Source organism: Arachis hypogaea, chromosome 20 (assembly GCF_003086295.3).
Source record: "Arachis hypogaea cultivar Tifrunner chromosome 20, arahy.Tifrunner.gnm2.J5K5, whole genome shotgun sequence".
NCBI classification, from domain to species: domain Eukaryota; kingdom Viridiplantae; phylum Streptophyta; class Magnoliopsida; order Fabales; family Fabaceae; genus Arachis; species Arachis hypogaea.
In genome coordinates, this window is record NC_092055.1 from 65,593,369 (window position 1) to 65,615,010 (window position 21,642).

At 36.9% G+C, this 21,642-nt stretch overlaps 1 protein-coding gene across 1 annotated transcript; it reads left to right on the forward strand.

Annotated features, from left to right (window-relative positions):
* Positions 1–6,710: 6,710 nt before the first annotated feature.
* LOC112785906 (cell division cycle protein 48 homolog) lies at positions 6,711–7,691 on the forward strand. Its single transcript, XM_072231085.1, has 3 exons — positions 6,711–6,729; positions 6,843–7,609; positions 7,659–7,691. The coding sequence occupies exons 1-3, from the start codon at positions 6,711–6,713 to the stop codon at positions 7,689–7,691; spliced, it is 819 nt and encodes a 272-aa protein (XP_072087186.1).
* The last annotated feature ends 13,951 nt before the right edge of the window (positions 7,692–21,642 follow it).

Here is a 21,642-nt window from a genome sequence, read left to right on the forward strand (position 1 = left end):
GAAAACTACTCAAGAACTAAAGAAAACATTATATCAAACACTTAGTGTGCAAGAAAAATAAACATCATAAAAGGCAAGAATTAAAGAAACCCATGACCAACATAAGCAAGAAATCAATAATAGCAACTAAGATCAACATAAAAGAACATGGAAACATAAAAATTACATTAAAGAAAATTGAGATCCAACAAGGTTCATGAACATAAAAGCAACACATTAAAGGAAATGATTAAGAGAAACTAAGAAGATTAAGATGTAATAACAAGAAATTAGCAAGAGAAAACTAAATCAAAACAAGAATTGAAAGTGAATTTAAGAAAATTAAACCTAAACTACCCTAAATTCTAGAGAGAAGGGAGAGCTTCTCTCTCTAGAATTCTACCTAAAACATGATGAAAACTAAACTATGACTACTTTGTTCATTTTCCCTTTAATCCTTGGGTTCAATAGCATCAGAAATGAGTTGGATTGGACCCAAAATGCTTCAGAAATCGTTGGGGGCGATTTCACTTTAGTGGGCCACAGATAGCATCGGCGCGCACACGTACATGGCGCGTGCGCGCCCCTGAACGCGAATTAATATGTCAAATTTTATATCATTTTGAAGCCCCGGATGTTAGCTTTCCAATGCAACTGAAACCGCCTCATTTGGATCTCTGTAGCTCAAGTTATGGTCGTTTGAGTGCGAAGAGGTCAGACTTGACAACTTTACGGTTCCTTCACTTCTTCATGAGTTCTCCCACTTTTCATGCTTTTCTCCTCACTTCTTCCATCCAATACTTGCCTTATGAACCTGAAATTACTCAACAAACATATCAAAGCATCGAATGGAATTAAAGTGAGTTAAATTTAGCTATTTTAAGGCCTAAAAAGTATGTTTTCACATTTAAGCACAAATCAAGGGAGAATTGCAAAACCATGCTATTTCATTTAATAAATGTGAGAAAAGTTGATAAAACCACCCAAATTAAGCACGGGATAAACCACTAAATTGGGGTTTATCATTCAGCCGATCTCCAAGGAGATTAAGGTCTCCGTGGTATAGGCTAGATCCAAAAAGCAGCGTTTTCTGATCCGAAAGATTCTACCTTGTCTGTGGACTTTTGAGTAGGATCACCAAGAGAATGGATTGCTATGTACTTCATCCTCCATTGGATTGAATACCAAGGGCCTTGGCGTTCATTCTATAGCAGAAGAGGTCAATGACCACGGGCAATAGCTTTGATCATTTACAGCCTGCTGACGGGCGCACTACAAGAAAAATACCCATTCAGCCACACTTTTTTTAAGCTACATTTGAAAAGCGTAGCCTATTCTATGAATAGGCTACGCTTTTCTCCGTGTTGCCTTTTTATATGAGAAAACGATACACAATTATGGCATCATTTAAAAAGTGTAGCCTTAGGTATTTTAGAAATCACTTATAAAGCGTAGCCGTAGGTTGATATCTATAGATTCACTTTTCATATCAAAGGAGACGCTTTTAGAGAGTAGCCTATTTATTATGTTTTGGGTGCGTTTTAAAAGTGATGCCTAATGTGTTTAGAGCAAAAAATTAGACACTTAGTAAATTTTTTCCCCCTCCTCTTAACTTTTTCCCGGTGTAAAGCACACACTGTAAGCTAACACTTGGTGAAAATTTTCATTTCCTCCAAAGCTCAGAATTGAAGTCACCCTCCTAGTAGAGAAGAAAACCCTCCTGCACTGCGCGAAGAGCGTGAAGCCTCACCGTTGCGAAGATCATCGCACCCCAGTCCCCACTCACCACTCAGCGCCACACCGTCGTGAAGATCGTGAAGCTCACACCATCATGAACCCTCCTGCTCTGATCATCGCGCGCCGCCCATACCACCATCGTGAACCTTCCTGCACTGATCTCCACACCACTCACGACTTCGCCACTCACCGTCACCTGTGCCCTCCTGCATTGATCATTAGCTGCGCCCTCACCATCGTCATCTCTGCGCTCAGCTCGTCCTCTCTGCGCTCACATCATCGAGAAGGTATTCTATAGATTTCCGTTTGTTTCTGAAATTTGGGTGGTTTAGAGTTCCAATTTTAGGGTTTTTAATTTGGGGGTTTGGTATAATAATCTGGTTTATATGCAATTGTGAAATGTGAATTGATGATCAAGCCATGTATTGTTGATGAAAATGCATACTATTTATTTATTTCCATCCGCGTCTGCTCGTTCTTCTTACCTCTCCACATTCTGGTTCCTTTCTCCTTTGAATCTGCTGCTGCTTGTGCAATCTGATAATGAGCATTCTTTTAGCTTTTCGAATTAATTGTTTTAAAAGGCAATGCAATTTCATGGCGCTCACTGCCTTCTTGATTTCTAGGTTTAGCATATCAATGTCATTATTATTTTAGATCACATAGGTTTGGACTGGCTGGCTGTCATTAGATCACAGAAAGTGGTCAACTGAATAGGGTATTTACTGAAATTATTTTTGTGATAGAAAAGAATTTCAAATTTGTTTGGGGCAATATGCAAAAGAGAAGGTTGTTACTTGTTAGTGGATTAGCAACTTATTTGGAATTCGAATGAGTTCTATTGCACTTTGCTACTTGCAGGGTGGGACTGTTTCGGCTATGACATTAGATATGGGAATACTTCTTGGGGTAAGCCTTTCAACATCCTTTTTGACTTTTTACAATGACTTGATGTTTTTAAAACTTTTGGAACTAAGTCTGTTTTTTTATTAGATCACTTGTGTTAACAGGAAAAATTAATTAGTATTGTATATTACAGCCTGCTTTTCAACATATTTCTTGTCAAGTTGTTTCTTCGAAAGCTTTTTAAGAAAGGTGGGGGCCTGAAAGTACTTAAGGTGTTTTGGATGCTAATTTTTAGTTTTGTTTGTAACCCAGTTTCCGTACGCACCTGCTCCCCTCTAAATTCTTCAACTTGAATACCCTTTTTTTCCTATTTATTGCTTATTTTAATTTTTATTTGTGATTTCATACGTATATGTATATGCAGGATGCTGAAGTGAGGCAGAAGAAGCTTTAGTGTTATACTGATATTGACAGGTTGGTGTTCACTTTGTATAATCAAATTTATAAAAATATTACCAGAATAGAAAATATTTAGTTGTCAAGTAAAAGTGGAAGGTGATGTTTTGGTATCTGTTGTATATTAATTCATATGATATTGTAATGAAGAACAGTTGCTTCAAATTTTAGTGCTATTCTGAGATTGACATGTGCAATTTGGTTTCTTTGTTTTAGGTTAAGGGTTTCCATACTATAGAATAGATAAATATTATAACTCATGTGCCAGATACTTTGGACTTATAGTGGCTGTCTTACTGTGTGAAGCTTATAGTTTTATATTAATGTGTGTGTGTACTTGCGTTGACTTTATTTGAAATAGTGAAGACTGGTCCTAACAGTTTATGGATTACTATTTATTTTTTAATTTATGCAGGATCCGCAATTGGATTCAAGTTGGATAGTCTTTTAAAGCTTACTGACACCTGTGCTTCTAACAATAAGATGACACTGATGCACTATCTTTGCAAGGTATAATAACAATTGCACTATTTTTGACCTCTGCTCAAGGTCAGGTAAATAATTATTGTTCTGATTAGGGATTTTGATGATTGGAACTTCTGATTAGGGGTTTTGATTATTGTTACTTGATGTATATATCTCCTCACTGTTATAAATTCCTTCATTGATAATATTTTAAGTTCTTGCTTTTTTATCATCTTGTACTTTGTTCAAGAATCGTTGCAGTTGGGAGCTCCTGAGATTGTTCCAGATTATCCAATTCTTTCTGTTGATGACCTAGCAGATCAAATAGCCGAGGTTCTCAACTTTTTTGGGTGAGTAAGTTCAAGCTTAAAATATTAGTTTACATTTAATGACATAAAGAAAATTAGTTTACACCAATTTTCATTAGGCTTTGAATATTGGCAGTTGTTCATTTTGAGAAGGCAATCTGACCCCAACATTCTTTTTGTCTGCAGTCTTAGTGCAGTAATGTGCATAGGAGTAGCTGCCGGGGCTTACATTCTTACCTTATTTGCTATAAGTTATTATGTTGGTGCTATGCAGCCTCTCCCCTTTTTAAATTACATTAGAGTTTCAATGATGGATCGTTCAATTTTTCTAATATTTTTATGTGTTTACTGTTTACAATAGATGAAGTATAGACAACGTGTACTTGGTTTGATACTTGTTTCACCTTTATGCAAAGAACCATCTTGGACTGAGTGGTTGTGCAACAAGGTTCTTTTTCTATCCCTAAAACACTATGTTGTCTTGTAAAAGTAAATGTTACATCTTTCTTATGATTTTGGTAACATATGCAGGTCATGTCAAATTTACTCTATTTTGTGGCATGTGCGGGGTGGCAAAGGAAATGTTGCTGAAGTGGTACTATAGCAAGGTATACCTTGTGCATCCAAATTCCCTCTTTCTACTTCCATTTAGTGAGGCTGAGTTATTTACTTTTATTTATGGTGATAGGACATTCGAGGTGGTGCTCAATTCCCAGAGTCAGATATAGTTAAAGCTTGCCGAAGGGTTAGTGAATATTTTTTGTTGTTGTACAACAACTCTATTATTTCTGCTTCATTAGTGCTTCTGATCACTCTTGCTGGTTTCATTTGTGAATTTAGTTTATTATGCATATTATTTTTTATTATAAGGCATATTATTAGTGTTTCTGGTCACTCTTGCTTATTTAATTTTTATTAGTGCTTCTAATCACTTTTGATTCCAAATTGATGATTCCATTGTTAATTTTATCAGAGGAAACATGAATTCAGAGGAAGCTGCACAAATTCCTAGAAGAATTAGTAGGTTTTTAGCTTCATCTTCTGCACAAAATTCTGCTTCATCTTTAGTTAAGTTTTGTTTGCTTTCTATTTCTTTTTGGTCTTTAGTTTTATCCTATATTATTATTAGTTAACTGGTTTCAATTTCGTTCCTTAGGTTTGAGTTTCTTCTCCAAAATCCCTGGTTGAATCATGGATAAGAGCATGTTAGCTGGTTTTGAATTACTTCTAGAAGCTGATCAGCAAAGAATGGCATCCATGATGGAATAGGTTCAAATTTGTGACAGGTACCTCCTCTTCACTCTATCTGTTAACTAATTCCATGTGTTTTGATTTGTGCTTCATGTTCCTAAAATTCTAAGTTAGGTCAGCACAAATAGTTTCAATTGGGACAAGGTTAGAAGGTTTATGCTTATATCTTGAGTGCTATCCATTTCTATAAACACAGCCTGCAGATTCCCATAGATTTCTGATTTGCTATCTTTCTGCTTATATCTTGAGTGCTATCCATCTCTAATTTATGTTGTTATTACTTGAGTTTTCTTTTTTAATTATTGTAGTTAACTTGTTATTACTGTGATTCTATTCTGTTGGTTGATTCTATTAGTTGATTCATGTTCTTGTTCTTTTTCTTTTTCCATATTTTTTTTAACTATGATTTTTTATTTAGGTTGTTACTATGATTTCTATACTGTGTGATTTTTCTGTTGCCATTATCTTCTAACTGCTTCTCACTGCTCACCCAGCACCACCAGCATCTGCTCCATATTTAAAATTAACCTTTGTTGTCTATTGTGAAGTTAGCTTATAACTTCTCACTGCTCCAGCTCTTCCGTGACGACACTATCCTCATCAAGGTCATTTTCTTACCCTCCTCTATCTTCTTACTTACCTTCCTCTTGCTGTGTCTTAGCTCTTAATTGATTTATTTGATTCCCCACAAAAAGTACTATTTTTTAGAGTCTCTTACTGGAGTGCTGTTTTTGTTTTGTTCTTTCTTAACGGATGGTGTTGTGAGATTTTGAATTTTATACTGTGGAGTACTAGGCCATGTATACTAAGAAGAAGATCATGATTGATTGACTTGGTTGCAAATAGAGTTGGATTAAATTTAAAATGTCATTTATTTGTATCTAATGAAAGCATTTCGAGTTTGGAGTACAAATATCAGAATGTCTTAAAGTTTTAATTAATTTATCTCTTATATTTGTTCTTTGTGTTGCAACTTCTAAGTCAGATGGGGTTTTTGATTTGTATATGTTTGCAGGGCAAGAAAAGGAGGGATACTGTTTGCATAGCTCTTGCTGATGACACCTGTGAAGAGCCCAAGATCAGGATGAACAAAGTTGTAAGGTCGAATTTGCGGGTTCGTCTTGGAGATGTTGTGTCCGTGCACCAGTGCCCTGATGTGAAGTATGGGAAACGTGTGCACATTCTGCCTATTGATGATACCATTGAAGGTGTCACTGGCAATCTGTTTGATGCTTTCTTCAAACGTGAGTTTCTACCTTGAGCTTCTCTTAAGTTGCGGGTTTAGGGATAGCTACTTAATTTGACTTGCTTTATGGGCTTGCTCTTAGTGATGAGTACTTTAATTTGAGTATTTCTATTAATGTTATAAGACTTCGTTACTGATTGTCAGGGTGTTTTGCAAAATTTCTTACCTCTCTTCAAAGTCCTTACAAGTTACAACTTCTTGTTTTGAATAGGCTATACATGACGTGTGTTTTTCACATTCACATTGCTTGTGTTATAATTATAGTAAGCTATTATTATTATTATTATTATTATTATTATTATTATTATTATTATTATTATTATTATTATTATTTGGAGAGACAGTAGTCTTGGCTTGTCAAGCTTCGTATGATTGATTGTCACCTTTCTTGATATTTGATTGAATTGAATTAATTTGAATGCATGCCAAACAGACTTAGTAGTATATATAGAATCTATAATCTTCAGTTTCTTGGACGACATTGATATTACATGTGGAATATGATTATTTTGGTGCTTGTAAAATATTATGACTTTTTAATGTAAATTTTGCAGCTTACTTCTTGGAAGCTTATCGTCCTGTCAGAAAAGGAGATCTATTTCTTGTCCATGGAGGGATGAGAAGTGTGGAGTTTAAGGTCATTGAAACTGATCCTGGGGAGTACTGTGTGGTTGCTCCAGATACTGAAATCTTCTGTGAGGGGGAGCCTTTGAAAAGAGAGGATGAAGAGAGGCTGGATGTAGTTGGATATGATGACGTGGGTAGAGTCAGGAAACAAATGGCACAAATTTGTGAGTTGGTAGAGCTTCCCTTGAGGCATCCACAACTCTTTAAGTCGATTGGTGTGAAACCACCCAAAGGTATTCTACTTTATGGACCCCCTGGTTCCGGGAAGACACTGATAGCAAGAGCTGTTGCTAATGAAACGGGAGCTTTCTTCTTTTGTATAAATGGACCGGAGATTATGTCCAAACTGGCAGGAGAGAGTGAAAGCAATCTGAGGAAAGCATTTGAAGAGGCTGAAAAGAATGCACCATCCATCATCTTCATTGATGAAATTGATTCTATTGCACCCAAGAGGGAGAAGACACATGGTGAAGTTGAAAGGAGGATTGTTTCACAGCTTTTGACTCTTATGGATGGATTGAAATCTCGTGCTCATGTTATCGTTATTGGAGCTACAAATCGCCCAAATATCATTGACCCAGCATTGAGAAGGTTCGGTAGATTTGATAGGGAAATTGATATTGGTGTTCCTGATGAAGTTGGCCAACTTAAAGTTCTTCGTATACACACTAAAAACATGAAGCTCTCTGATGATGTAAGTTTCATTGTCTCTTAACTTTGTTGGTGTCTATACACTGTACCAGGTTGTGCATGCCATGCTGTGGCTCTGGTTGTAGGTTGTTCATTAATTCTTTAATGTTCTTAAATTTTCTGTTGCTTAACTCTAGCGCCGCTGTCCTAAAGTAGTGAAGAGTATATTTGAGATGTATGAATTTTCTGTTGCTTAAATAATAGTGAAGAGTATATTTGAGATGTATGAATTTTTACAGTTAACTTCATTCTAGTACTTTTGGATCAATATTATAGATATATTTTGGTTAGAGATAATTTTTATTATATAAAAAAAATTATTTAGTATAATTATGTATTTATTTTTATTTTGTAATATTCAACTCATTTAAATAAAAATGCAGAATTATTATACATGTAATCATATTAACTATTATGTTGTATTAATAATTATTAGATAATTATATATATATATACAGAAAAAAAAAACAAGACCTAAGGCTACACTTATATACAGTAGCTATAGTATACAAAAAAAAATAAACGAGACCTAAGGCTACACATATATACAGTAGCTATAGTATACAAAAAAAAAGAGGGACCTAAGGCTACGCTTATAAAAAGTAGCTATGGTATACAATGTGGCTACGCTTTACAAGTGATGCAGTAGCGTTGAAAAGCGTAGCCTATTCTGGAAAAATAAAAGTTGAAAAGCGTAGCCTTTGGTCCTGGACAGCGTCACTTGAAAAGCGTAGCCTATTCCCAAACGTCAAAAGCGTAGCCCTTGGTGCAGAAAAGCGTAGCCTTTGAGAATAGGCAACGGCCGAATAGGAATCACCCCAAAAAGCGTAGCCGTAGCCCAAAAAGCGTAGCCATAGCCTAAGGCATCATTTTTTTTCACCTTTGGCTACACTTTTCAAGTATACTTGAATGGGTGTTTTTCTTGTAGTGGCGGAAAATTGCCGATTAAGAATTTATAATAAAAATAGCGTTGCGAGTACAGTACTTAACTGACGAAAATTCCGCTTATCAATTTAAAAAGAGTTGTCACAATTTAAGAATAAAATACTGGGAGTAGAATTCCCAGGTCGTCTCCCAACGAGTTGACAAAAGAGTGCAATTTATTGGTCAGAAATTTTCTGAGAAATTTTTAGAGTTGGGGAATAGAGAAATAAATGACTATTAATCAAAGCAATAAAAATTAACAAGAGATTTTACATAATTAAAATAAAAGCCTTGACTAGGAGAAGATTAATCGGAATTTCTATCCTTGTTGAATTTTTTCAAGTATAATAGTAAGAGGTTGTTGCTTCTGCTTAGTTATCCTTTACCTAATAAAGGAAAGTCAAGTAACTAATCAACTCTGATTCACAAGTCCTAATCCCTTCCTAGGGAAGGATTAGAGTTAGTGACTAGAGAGTCAGCCAACAACTTCCATTTACAAATTAACACTTGAGTATTCCAACTCAAGGGTCTCCTATTAATCAACTCCAAAGTCAAGTTGGGAGTCTACTCCATTGACATGGGTGACATTTTTGCAAACATGTAAAGGGAGTAGAAATGAGACATGGTAATTAAAATTAATGTAGTAAAAGTAATTTTTGAACTAATAAATTAAGGGGAGATGATAATCAAACAAATAATAAAATTAAATGTAAAAATAACTCTTGCATTAATAATTTCCAAAATCAAAGATATCCATATGTAACTCTGAACAAACTGAATGGAAAGCAAAAGGGTAAGGAAGATAAAAAAGCAAACTGTACTGATAGAGACTTCAATCGAATGTAGTAACTCTCTCAAGATCCAATTCAAAAGCATAAAACTAAAAATCTATGAATGCGAAGAACCCTAGAGGAAGTAGTCTTTTCTCTCTAGAATTCAAACTAAAACTAAAACTGTGTAAATGTGAATGTGTGTTGAGTCTCTGCTTATCTCCTGGCTCCAGTATGTGTTTCTGGGCCAAAAACTGGGTCAAAAACCAGCACAAAATTGCCCCCAGCGTCTTCTGCAATTTAAGCACGTGACGCACGTCACGCGTATGCGTAAGTCACACGTACGCGTCGATGGTCTTCTGCGCGTGTCACGCGTAGGCGTCGCTGTGAAAAGCTTCAAGTCACGCGCACGCGTGAGCCATGCGTGCGCATCGATCCTCGCTGGTCATCTCCTTTGTTTCTTGTGTTCCTTCCACTTTTTGCATGCTTCCTTTCCATCCTCTAAGTCATTCTTTCCCTATAAAACCTGAAAACACTTAACATACGGATCACGGCATCGAATGGTATAAAGGGGAATTAAAAATTAGCAAATCTAAGGCCAAAGAAGCATGTTTTCAATAATAGTACAGAATTAGGAAGGATTTATAAAACCATGCAATTTGTATGAGTAAGTGTGAGGAACTGATAAAAACCACTCAATTTAGCACAAGATAAATTGTAAAATAGCGGTTTATCACCTGCCATAGAAGAAGATCATTCACAAGCAAAGAAGATGATGGTATCAGAGTTACTTCAGAAAGACAAAGCAACTCCTACTCTCAACTCTATTCCATTCAATTCCTAATAGGTTTAAAACACATGCTTTACACATTCAACATAACTCCTTCTGATTCTGCCTGACTAAGACCTGCAAGACAACCATAAGCTTGCTTCAAGCCATATTCCTCGTGGGATCGACCTTGACTTGCTCAGGTATTACTTGGATGACCTAGTGCACTTGCTGGTACTGCTGCTGTTGTACGAATAGTGTGGGTTTTGCGTACACGCGTGATGACCGGATTTCACTCCCCATATAAAAATGATGAATCCGTTCTTTTGGAAGGTGCACCAACAATTATCGTCAAGTAATAACCCACAGTGGAGTGGGATCGTATCCACAGAGATTGGTAGATTTGAGCAATTTTAATCAATTGGTGAATTAGTTAAGCTAAGAAAAATAGATTGTGTTTGCAGAATTGGAAATGGGCATAAACATAAATGACTTGAAAGTAAAGAAAAACAGTAAAGTGCAGAAAAGGAAATGACAATAATGTAAAGTGCATAAACATAAATGACTCAAAAGTAAATGGGAATGGGGATTTGCAGAATGTAAAGAAAGCTATAAAGAATGTGGAAGATAAGAATACAGGGGATTCATTGAGATTAGGAGATGTTATCTCTTTGGATTAAATCCAGATCATATCCTCTTCAATCATGCAACTCATTGACCTCTTGGCAATCATGATTGATTGAGCCCCAATCCCTTGGTGACTCAATCTCTCAGATCTTGATCAATAGCCAATTCCTTGGTCTAATTGCTCATGAAGAGAGATATGCTTGGTCCCTGATTATACCACACATCATCATAGGTCTAAGTAGAGGGAGGATTATATGTCACCATATCCAAACACCAAAACCCAGATCCTACTCAAGTGTGAGAAAGAATTTCTAGCATGGTTTCATGTTTCCTTTTCCAAGGTTCCCATGAAACCCATTTTGCATTCAACCTCTTTTCCAAGATGATTGAACACTAAACATGAAGAACAAAATTCCTTCTAGCAAATCAAAGAGAAGATGAAGAGAAGAAGAAATTAACTATCATTAATCCATCAAGTACAATAGAGCTCCCTCTCTCAATGAGAGGGAATTTAGCTACTCATAGCTCAGAGAAAAATACCAAAGATGGAAGAGATGATAAAGTGAAAAGTAAATCTAAAAAACTCTCTCCACAACTTAGCTTCCTAACTTCTTAACCCCTTCTCAGTACTTTTCAGGGGTTATTTATGCTACTCCTAACAATAGAATAAAGAAAATACAAAAGAGAAAAGAAAATTACAATTTAGAGGAAAATGAAACTCAATAAACGTGACCTTCCAACTAGCGTGTGACTGGCGCTTCAGTGGCGTGCCACGCCTAACCTCCAATTTGGCTTGGCGCGCCACGCCAAGCTCTTCAAGTGGCACGCCCTATGTGTTGCTGTCCCTGGCCTGCCACGTCTTCGAGCCCAAGTGGCACGCCCAGGGTCTTCTTAAGTGTTGGTGTTGGCCTGGCGTGCCACGCCTTCGAACCCAAGTGGCATGCCCAGGCTTTTTCCTTCTTCTTTTCTTCTCTGGAAAGTTGAACTAGCATGGCACGCCCAGGGTCAGGCGTGCCATGCCCATTGTGGTTGCTTGATCTTCCTCTCTGGCCAATTAAACTAGCGTGGCACGCCTAGGGTCTAGCGTGCCACGCCCATTGTGGTTGCTTGATCTTCGTCTCTGGCAAATTGAACTAGCGTGGCACGCCCAGGGTCTGGCGTGCCATGCCCAGCATTCTTCTTTGATCCAGTAGCTGGCGTGCCATGCCTAGGTCCTCAGGTTGCACGCCTAAGTGAGAATCTGGAGCTGGCGTGCCACGCCTTCGACACCAAGTGGCACGCCTAGCCTTTGCTTTGGCCCTTTTATCATTGGCGTGCCATACCTGGATGCTCAAGTGGCATGCCTAAGTGAGGATGAGAGCTTGGCGTGCCACGCTTTCGACACCAAGTGGCACGCCCAGCTTTGCTTTGGTCTCCTTGAGTGTTGGCGTGCCACGCCCGGGTCTTCAAGTGGTACGCCCAAGTGACAATTGAGAGCTGGCGTGCCATGCCTTCGACATCAAGTGGCACGCCCAGCCCTTTTGGCTTTCAACCTCTTCTCTGAAAACTTGTACTAGCATGCCACACCTTGATGCTCAAGTGGCACGCCCACTTCAATGTGGCTCTTTCTAGCTTGGCGTGCCACGCTTGGCTCTTTAAGTGGCACGCCAAAGTGATGATTGGAAACTGGCGTGCCACACCTTCGATACCAAGTGGCACGCCCAGCCTTTTGGATCTTCAATATTGCTCTCTGGAATCTTGTACTAGCATGCCACGCCTTGATGCTCACGTGGCACGCCCCTTTAGTGTGATTCTTTTTAGCTTGGCGTGCCACGCCTGGCTCTTCAAGTGGCACGCCAAAGTGACAATTTGAAGTTGGCGTGCCACGCCTTCGACACCAAGTGGCAGGCCTAAGTGATGATCCCCTCTGGATGGATGAACTGGCGTGCCACGCCCCATGGTTCAAGTGGCACGCCCACAGTATGTGATGGGCTAGGCGTGCCACGCCCAGCATGGCGTGCCACGCCCTTTTAGTGGCCTTCAACATTGCTTTCTAAAAAATTACACTAGCGTGCCATGCCCAGCTTCTGGCGTGCCACGCCCATGCAATTTCTTCAGTCATGCTCCTCTAGAAATCATAGCCTGCGTGCCACGCCCATATAGAGGACTTGGGGATCCTTTCTGGAATACAATACTGGCGTGCCACGCCTAGCTCCTGGCGTGTGACGCCAGTGCATTTTTGTGGCTTTTGTTCCAAGTGGCACGCCAGTTTCACACGCCCAGCTTGTTTTGTTTTTTTCTCCCCCAGTTTTGTTGCTCTTTTCACCTGAAATTCAACAAAAACTCATTTCAAAGTAATGTACCATAATATTCATCAAATAATGCATGAATTGCAATGATCAAAAGAGATTATGCTCCTTTATGGTCCTTTTTATGCAAAGAAAAAGGGTAAATGATGCAAGTCATTACAACACCAAACGTAAGCTTTGCTTGTCCCAAGCAAATCAATGTGAGTGGTTCTTGAATGAATTGAGACTTGACCTTGAATGGATGCAAACATTATTAAGGGTAGGACTAAGTATTTAACACATGAATATTTTTGTTTCAATGTCACAAAGAACTCCTAGATCCTCTGAGGGTTCTCCAAAGTATAAGCTTTAGGGCCCTTTTCATTGATTGTCACCTTGAAGTAGCAAGAGTTATTTCTTTTTCTTTTGGCTGTTCCTCCCTTTTTACTTTTTCTTTTTCATTGACCACGACTCTGAATATTTTGTCTCAAGACAACCCTTTAGCTAGGCTTTCAATTAGAACTCCTAAACCAGTTGGCTTTAGGGTACTAGGTGTTGAAACATCCCTGAGAATCTACTTGCCCAAGTCTCTTCTTGACACATCTTCACCACAAGTATCTACTAGGTTCTCTAACTCTTTTGAGCTTTTTAGTGTTTCTTTCCATCCTAGTAGTTGATGCTCAGAGCCTTGGGTCTTTATTGCTCACTACTTCTTGGCTCTATAGATATTCAAGGGACACCCCTTAGCTTCTACTTGTCATACCTTCTAAGCCTAGTTGTTTTTCATGACTCATTTTCTTTCCAGTTCATTCAAGGTTCTACACTTAGTTCCTTATCTCTTAGTTTTTGAACATTCTCACTTGATCTTAGTCTCTTTTTCTCTTGTTTTTGTAACACTCACAACAACTCTTATGGAAACAAACTATGCTTTTATTGATGTTGATGAAACTTGAACTTAACCTTGCATTTTCTTTCTTGTAATTCAAAGGACTCACAAAAGACTTCAGGGCATAAAAAAAACTAAGCATTAAACATAAACTATCCTAGCAATGCTATTTATTCTTAAATAGAAATTAAAAACATAGAGAGAACTAAACAGAATTCAGAAATTAGAGAGTGTCAACCATGGAACTCAACAACCTTGAGTAGCTTCAGTTCATTGGCCCTTTTCCTTTGTCTTTCTTTTTGGAAGGGGAGGAGTCATCATCATCCTTTTTGGAGGATCCCTCTTGTGCCTTTGTATCTTTGGGCTTCCAGAATCCTCACCTCCTCATGTAATCTCTTTCATCCTCCTTGTGCTTGGCTAGAATTTCATCTTGTCTTGCACTTAACTCCTCCATTCCTTGCATGAATGTTGGGAATCCAGGGTTTAAGTCTGTCACAACATTACACAAGTTATTCAGCTTCACTTGTGTGTTGATATCATATTGCCTCCTTGAGATAGTTCTGGCATCATAAAGATTCCTAAACTTAGCAAGGTTCCTCTGCTCCCATTTATTTTGCTCCACACTTTTGTTGAGTGCGCTTTGTATCTCTCCCTAGTCGAACTGTTCTTGCTGCTCCTTCCTTATGTACTCCAAGTTCCCTTGGAGTTGTTGTATGTTCTCATTCACTTGGTTCTATTGTTGTTGTTGATTATCCTTGAGTTGGTTGACATCTTCTCTTAAATGGTGTATGTCTTCCTTCATTTGGTGTATGTCTCCTTGCAGTTGCTCCCAGTTGATTCCTTCAGGAAATAGTTGGTATTGTTGGTATGGTGGTAGTTGAAGTGCTAAGTGGTATGGTTGCTTGATGATTGGATTTTTGACGGTTTAGAATTTCACTAATGAAGTCTCGTTCAAAAGTATAGTTTCTAAACCAACAATAATCCTTTCATACAAAAGATTGTTTGTCACTAAAACAAACCCCTAAAATTATAAACCGAAGTATTGGAACCTCGGGTCGTTTTCCCTAGGAATTGCAATAAAGTGTTCTTGTTATTGGTTATGAGGTATGTTTGGGGTTTTTGAGATTTTATACAAGAAATATAATTGGCAAAGAAGATAAACTAACGACTAACAAAACTCTTAGCAAGGTTATGAGAATTGGAAGTCCTATTCTCATTATCCTTCTCAATTATGATGAAAATTGTCCGTTGCTACCACTTAGTTAACCTCTAACCATAGAGGAAATTCAAGTGGATGAATTAACTTGATTCCACAAGTCTTAGCCAACTCCCAAGGGAAAGACTAGCTTTAGTGGTATCCAAATCAATTAGCAACTTCTAATTCTCAATCAACAAAGGAATTAGATAATTCAAGAGTCACTAATTACTCTACCTAGGCCAAGAGGAGAAAAATCTACACTAAAATCCAACCAAACATTTCATCAAACACTTAGAAGGCATAAAAAGAAAACATAGTAAATTGACAACAAGAATAGAATCTAACAACAATTATTGCAAGGAATTAATAACAACAATAAAAAGAAACACAATTATTATGAATTACCTCAAATTGAATTGAAAGAAAATAGAAGGAACAAGAGTAGATCTACAACAAAGCATAGAAATAAAGTAGAAGAAATTACAACAAAAGAGTAGAAGAATGATGAATGTAACAACAATGAATTGAAGAGTAGAAGAAGATGAAGGCATGAATTAAAACCTAGATCTAAGATTATTGACCTAAACCTAATCCTAATCCTAATCCTAGAGAGAAGTGAGAGCTTCTCTCTCTAAAACTAACCAAAACTAATCCTAAATATGAGTCATGTGTGTCCCCCTTCATTCCCCTTCATTCCTTGGTCTATGTAGCCTTTTCCTGCCAAAAACTCAGCTCCAAATGGGGCCAAAAACCCTCCAAAATCGCCAGGCACGAGTTCTTCTTTAAAAATCACGTGCGGCCTTCGACGCGTACGCGTACAGTGCGCGTACGCGTCCATGGAGCTTTTCGCAATTCACGCGTAGGCGTACAATGCGCCCGTGCGCCCATGGGATTTTTCCAAATCTTTGGCTTTTCATGATTTCTCCACCTTGTATGCTTTGCTTTCACTTATTTGATCCTTCCCTAGCCCTTTTCAATCTGAAATCATTAACAAACACATCAAGGCATCTAGTGGAATCAAAGGAAGATTAAAATCATCAAATTAAAGGTCTAAAAAGCATGTTTTCACATCTAAGCACAAATAAGGAGACAATCATAAAGTCATGCTATCTCATTAAATTAATGTTAGGACATGTTATCAAAATGCTCTAAATTCAACACAAGATAAACCCTAAAAACGGGGTTTATCAACCTCCCCACGCTTAAACCTTAGCATGTCCTCATGCTAAACCAAGAATGAAGCAAAGGGTATGACATTTATTCAATGCAACTAAACTATCTAAATGCAAACTATCTAGATGCAACTATCTATGTGAATGCAATCGCTTGGTCAAAACAACTCAACTTCCGAGGAAACATTCATAAGCATAGGGCTAAAGCAATAGGAATCAAATCCAACCCACAATCGTATTGAATTATCAAAAAGGTTCACAAACTTGCATGAATATAGATGATAGCGGTGAATACATGTAATTGAGCAATCGAACCCTCACTGGATGTGTATCCGCTCTATTCACTCAAGTGTTTAGGGGTTGATTCACTCAATTCTCCCCTAATCATGCTTTCTAAAATTTGTTCTTCATCTAACAATCAACAACCATTCAATGCATGCATACAAATATCATGAGGTCTTTTTCAAAGGTTGTAATGGGGCTAGGGTCAAGGTAGGATCATATATGGATAAGTGGATTAGAATTTGAATCTTTGATTAGCCCAAACTTTCCCACCTAACCTATGTAATGACCTATACTATTAAGTACTAACCTAACTACCCATCCTTCACTTTCCATATACTCATGCATTTTCTTTTGATTTTTCATAATACTTATGCATTGACTCCTATTGGACTTTACTTTGGGGAATTTTATCCCCTTTTTTATTTATTTTTTCTTCTTTTTTCTTTTCTTTTTCACAATTTTTTTTCTTTCTTTCAAGCTACATACAAGAACGTCTATACATTTAATCAGTACATGAGTATACACCCAATTCCCAAATATAGAAATACAAAACACCCTTTTATCCCAACCAATATTCCCAATCTCTCCAAACTTGAATATAAAACACTTTCACTAGCCTAAGCCAATCAAAGATCCAAACAAGGGGCTTTTATTATTTTCCGCTTTAGGCTTGTAATGTGCTAAAATAAAGAACAATTGGGTTAAGGGTAGGCTCAAAATTGGTTAACAATGGAGAGTAAAAGGTAGGCTATTTGGGTAAGTGAGCTAATGAAATAATGGCCTCAATCATATAAATGCATGACTACAAGGAATAATTGGACATATAGAATTAAACAAATCAAGGATCACAATCATAGGAAGAGAACAATTTCACACAAGAAGGAAAATAAGTGGTTATAAGATGTAACCACACAATTAGGCTCAAAACTCACAAGCATGTGTTCTTAGCTCAAAAATATGATGCTCAAAAGTATGAATTCAAGCAAATTCATCAAAAATTTCTTTTTCAATCAATTGAGGTTGATGCCCTATAGATAAATTCCTTGGAAATTCTATCATTTTGAATAAGCTTATCCTAAATGCAATGTTGTGATTGAGAAATTCTAAAATTCCTTAGTTTACCCTCTTTTCCAATCAAAACAAATTCTTTTATGCACAAAGGTTTTAACTAGGTTTTCAACAATTCAAAACATTTTTCAAATCACAACCATAAGGCTAAAATGCAATATATACAATAAAAGTGTGCAACAACCAAAATAAAAGTATCCACAATAGCAAATATGTACAATAATCCCAAAATAGTGCAAAATAAAGCAAAATAAGATGAACTAAGTGATAGTATCCGATAATATTCACCAAATCTACCGACGGTTATGATGGTGACCTCCCCACACTTAAGATGAAGAATCGTCCTCGATGCTACTGATCGGGCTCATGGTGGCACAGGGAGAAGCGCAAGGAGTAGAGACCAGAGCAGGCCTATGAATACAAAGCAGAAGGAGAAGTGCAGAAGAGTGGTGTTCAGTAATGTGTAGGGGTAGAATGTGAGAAGGAGGGGTGAAGGCGGCCGGCGGCGACGAGGTGTTTGCCCGACAGTGGCGGTTATGGGTGGTGGTGAGTGATGGAGGTTGAGGGAAGGAGAGGGAAGGGTGAACGTTGAGAGAGAAGGGGTGAGGGGACCAATCCTTTCTTGAGCTTCCAACAATTTTTTTCAAGAATTTTTTTGAGCTCCCTGTTTGAGATCTCAACTTGCCCGTTGGTCTGTGGATGGTATGGAGTTGCTACTTTGTGTTTCACTCCATATTTAGAGAGGAGTGCTTCAAGTTGCCTATTGCAGAAGTGTGTCCCTCCATCACAAATGAGAGCTTGATGAGCGGATAATTTATACGCTTTTTGGCATTGTTTTTACATAGTTTTCAGTATAATTTAGTTAGTTTTTAATATATTTTTATTAGTTTTTAAATAAAATTTACATTTCTGGACTTTACTATGAGTTTGTGTGTTTTTCTGTGATTTCAGATAATTTCTGGATGAAATTAAGGGACCTGAGCAAAAATCTGATTTAGGCTGAAAAAGGACTGCAGATGCTGTCGGATTCTGACCTCTCTGCACTCAAAGTGGATTTTCTGGAGCTACAGAACTCTAAATGGCGCGCTCTTAATTGCATTGGAAAGTAGACATCCAGATATTTCCAGAAATATATAATAGTCCATACTTTGAATAAGGATAGATGACGTAAACTGGCGTTCAACGCCAGTTCCATGCTGCATTCTGGAGTCAAACGCCAGAAACAGGTTGCGAAGTGGAGTTCAACGCCAGAAACAGGCTACAAACTGGCGTTCAACTCCAAGAGAAGCCTCTACACGTGTAAAGCTCGATGCTCAGCCCAAGCACACACCAAGTGGGCCCCAGAAGTGGATTTCTGCATCATTTACTCAATTCTGCAAACCCTAGTAACTAGTTTAGTATAAATAGGACTTTTTACTATTATCTTTTGAACATCTTTAGATCACGTTTGGGGGCTGGCCATTCGGCCATGCCTGGACCTTATCACTTATGTATTTTCAACGGTAGAGTTTCTACACACCATAGATTAAGGTGTGGAGCTTTGCTGTTCCTCAAAGATTAATGCAAAGTACTACTGTTTTTCTATTCAATTCAACTTATTCCGCTTCTAAGATATTCATTGGCACTTCAATATGATGAATGTGATGATCATGACAGTCATCATCATTCTCAACTTATGAATGCGTGCCTGACAACCACTTCCGTTCTACCTTAGATTGAATGGATATCTCTTGGATATCTAATATAGGGGACCGAGTCCGAGTTATTAGTGTCTTCGTGGTATAAGTTAGAACCCATGGACGGCCATTCTTGAGAATCTGGAAAGTCTAAACCTTGTCTGTGGTATTCCGAGTAGGATTCAAGGATTGAATGATTGTGACGAGCTTCAAACTCGCGAGTGCCGGGCGTAGTGACAGACGCAAAAGGATCAATAGATCCTATTCCAGTATGATCGAGAATCGACAGATGATTAGCCATGCAGTGACAGCGCATTAGACCATTTTCACTGAGAGGACAGGTGGCCATTGACAACAGTGATGCCTAACATACAGCTTGCCATGGAAAGGAGTAGGAAGGATTGGATGAAGATAGTAGGAAAGCAGAGGTTCAGAGGGACGAAAGCATCTCTATACGCTTATCTGAAATTCTCACCAATGAACTACATAAGTACCACTATCCTATTTTATATTTTATTTATCTTTTACTTATCAATTCATAAAATCAGTTGAGTCCGCCTGACTGAGATTTACAAGGTGACCATAGCTTGCTTCAAGCCGACAATCTCCGTGGGATCGACCCTTACTCACGTAAGGTTTATTACTTGGACAACCCAGTGCACTTGCTGGTTAGTTGTACGAAGTTGTGAAATAGAATTAAGAACATGAACGTGCGTATTGAGTTTTTAGCGCTGTTACCAAGGAAGGAATGATCACGATTTCTGCGCACCAAGTTTTTGGCGCCGTTGCCGGGGATTGTTCGAGTTTGGACAACTGACAGTTCATCTTATTGCTCAGATTAGGTAATATTATCTTAATTTTAAGATTTTTATTTCTTATTTTCGAAAAATACAAAAAAATTTTCTTCTTTTTTCGTTTTTCCCAATTAATTTTCAAAAAATCAAAAAAAATTAACAAAATCATAAAATCCAAAAATATTTTTGTGTTTCTTGTTTGAGTCTAGAGTCAAGTTTTAAGTTTGGTGTCAATTGTATCTTTTTAATTTTTCAAAAATTATTTTCAAAAATTTCATGCATTGCATTCTTCATGATCTTCAAGTAGTTCTTGGCCAGTCTTCTTGTTTGATCTTCATATTTTCTTGTTTTGTGTCTTTTCTTGTTTTTCATATGCATACTTGAATTCTTAGTGTCTAAAAATTAAAAATTTTTAAGTTTGGTGTCTTGCATATTTTTCTTTTCTTGAAAATTTTTCAAAAATAAGTCTTGATGTTCATCTTGATCTTCAAAGTGTTCTTGGTGTTCATCTTAACATTCATAGTGTTCTTGCATGCATTAGTTGTTTTGATTCATAATTTTTATATTTTGTGTCAATTTTATGTTTTTCTCTCTCTCATCATTAAAAATTCAAAAATCAAAAATATCTTTCCCTTTTTCTCTCTAAAAATTTCGAAAATTTGGATTGACATTTTCAAAAATTTTAAAAATCAAATTGTTTCTTATGAGTCAAATCAAATTTTCATTTTAAAAACTCTATCTTTTTCAAATCTTTTTCAAAAAATCAAATCTTTTTCATTTTTCTTTCATAATTTTCGAAAATTTCAAATTGATTTTCAAAAATCTTTTTCTTATTTCTATTTCATATTTTCGAATTTAATACTAACAATTAATGTGATTGATTCAAAAATATTAAGTTGTTACTTGCCTATTAAGAAAGGTTCAATCTTTAAATTTTAAAATCATGTCTTTTTGTTTCTTGTTAGTCAAGTAATCAACTTTAGTTTTCAAAATTAAATCTTTTCAATTCCTTATCATATCTTTTTCAATTTCAATCATATCTTTTTCAAAATCAATTTCAAAATTCTTTCTAACTTCTCCCCTAACTTCTTATCTTTTCAAATTTGATTTTCAAATCTTTTTCAATTAACCACTTAACTTTTTGATTGATTCTTATCTTTTTCAAAAACAATTTTCAAATCTTTTTCAATCAATCTTATCTTTTTGTTTCAATCATATCTTTTTCAAAACTGCCCAACTAACTCTCTACCTTTAATTTTTGAAAATCCCTTCCCTCTTTTTCAAAATTTTGTTTTAATTAACTAATTATTTTAATTTTAATTTAATTTAATTTCAATTTTCGAATTTTAAATTTAAATTTAAAATATTTTTATTTTATTTTGTTAAATTTTTGAATTCTTCTCTCATCTCTAATCTCCTTCTATTTATTTATTCATCCATTAACACCTCTATCCTCACCCCTGTGTTTGGATTCTCATCTTTTCCTTCTTCTATTCTTACTTTCTTCTACTCACATAAAGGAATCTCTATACTGTGACATAGAGGATTCCATATTTTCTTTTCTGCTTCTTCTTCTTTTTCATATGAGCAGGAACAAGGAT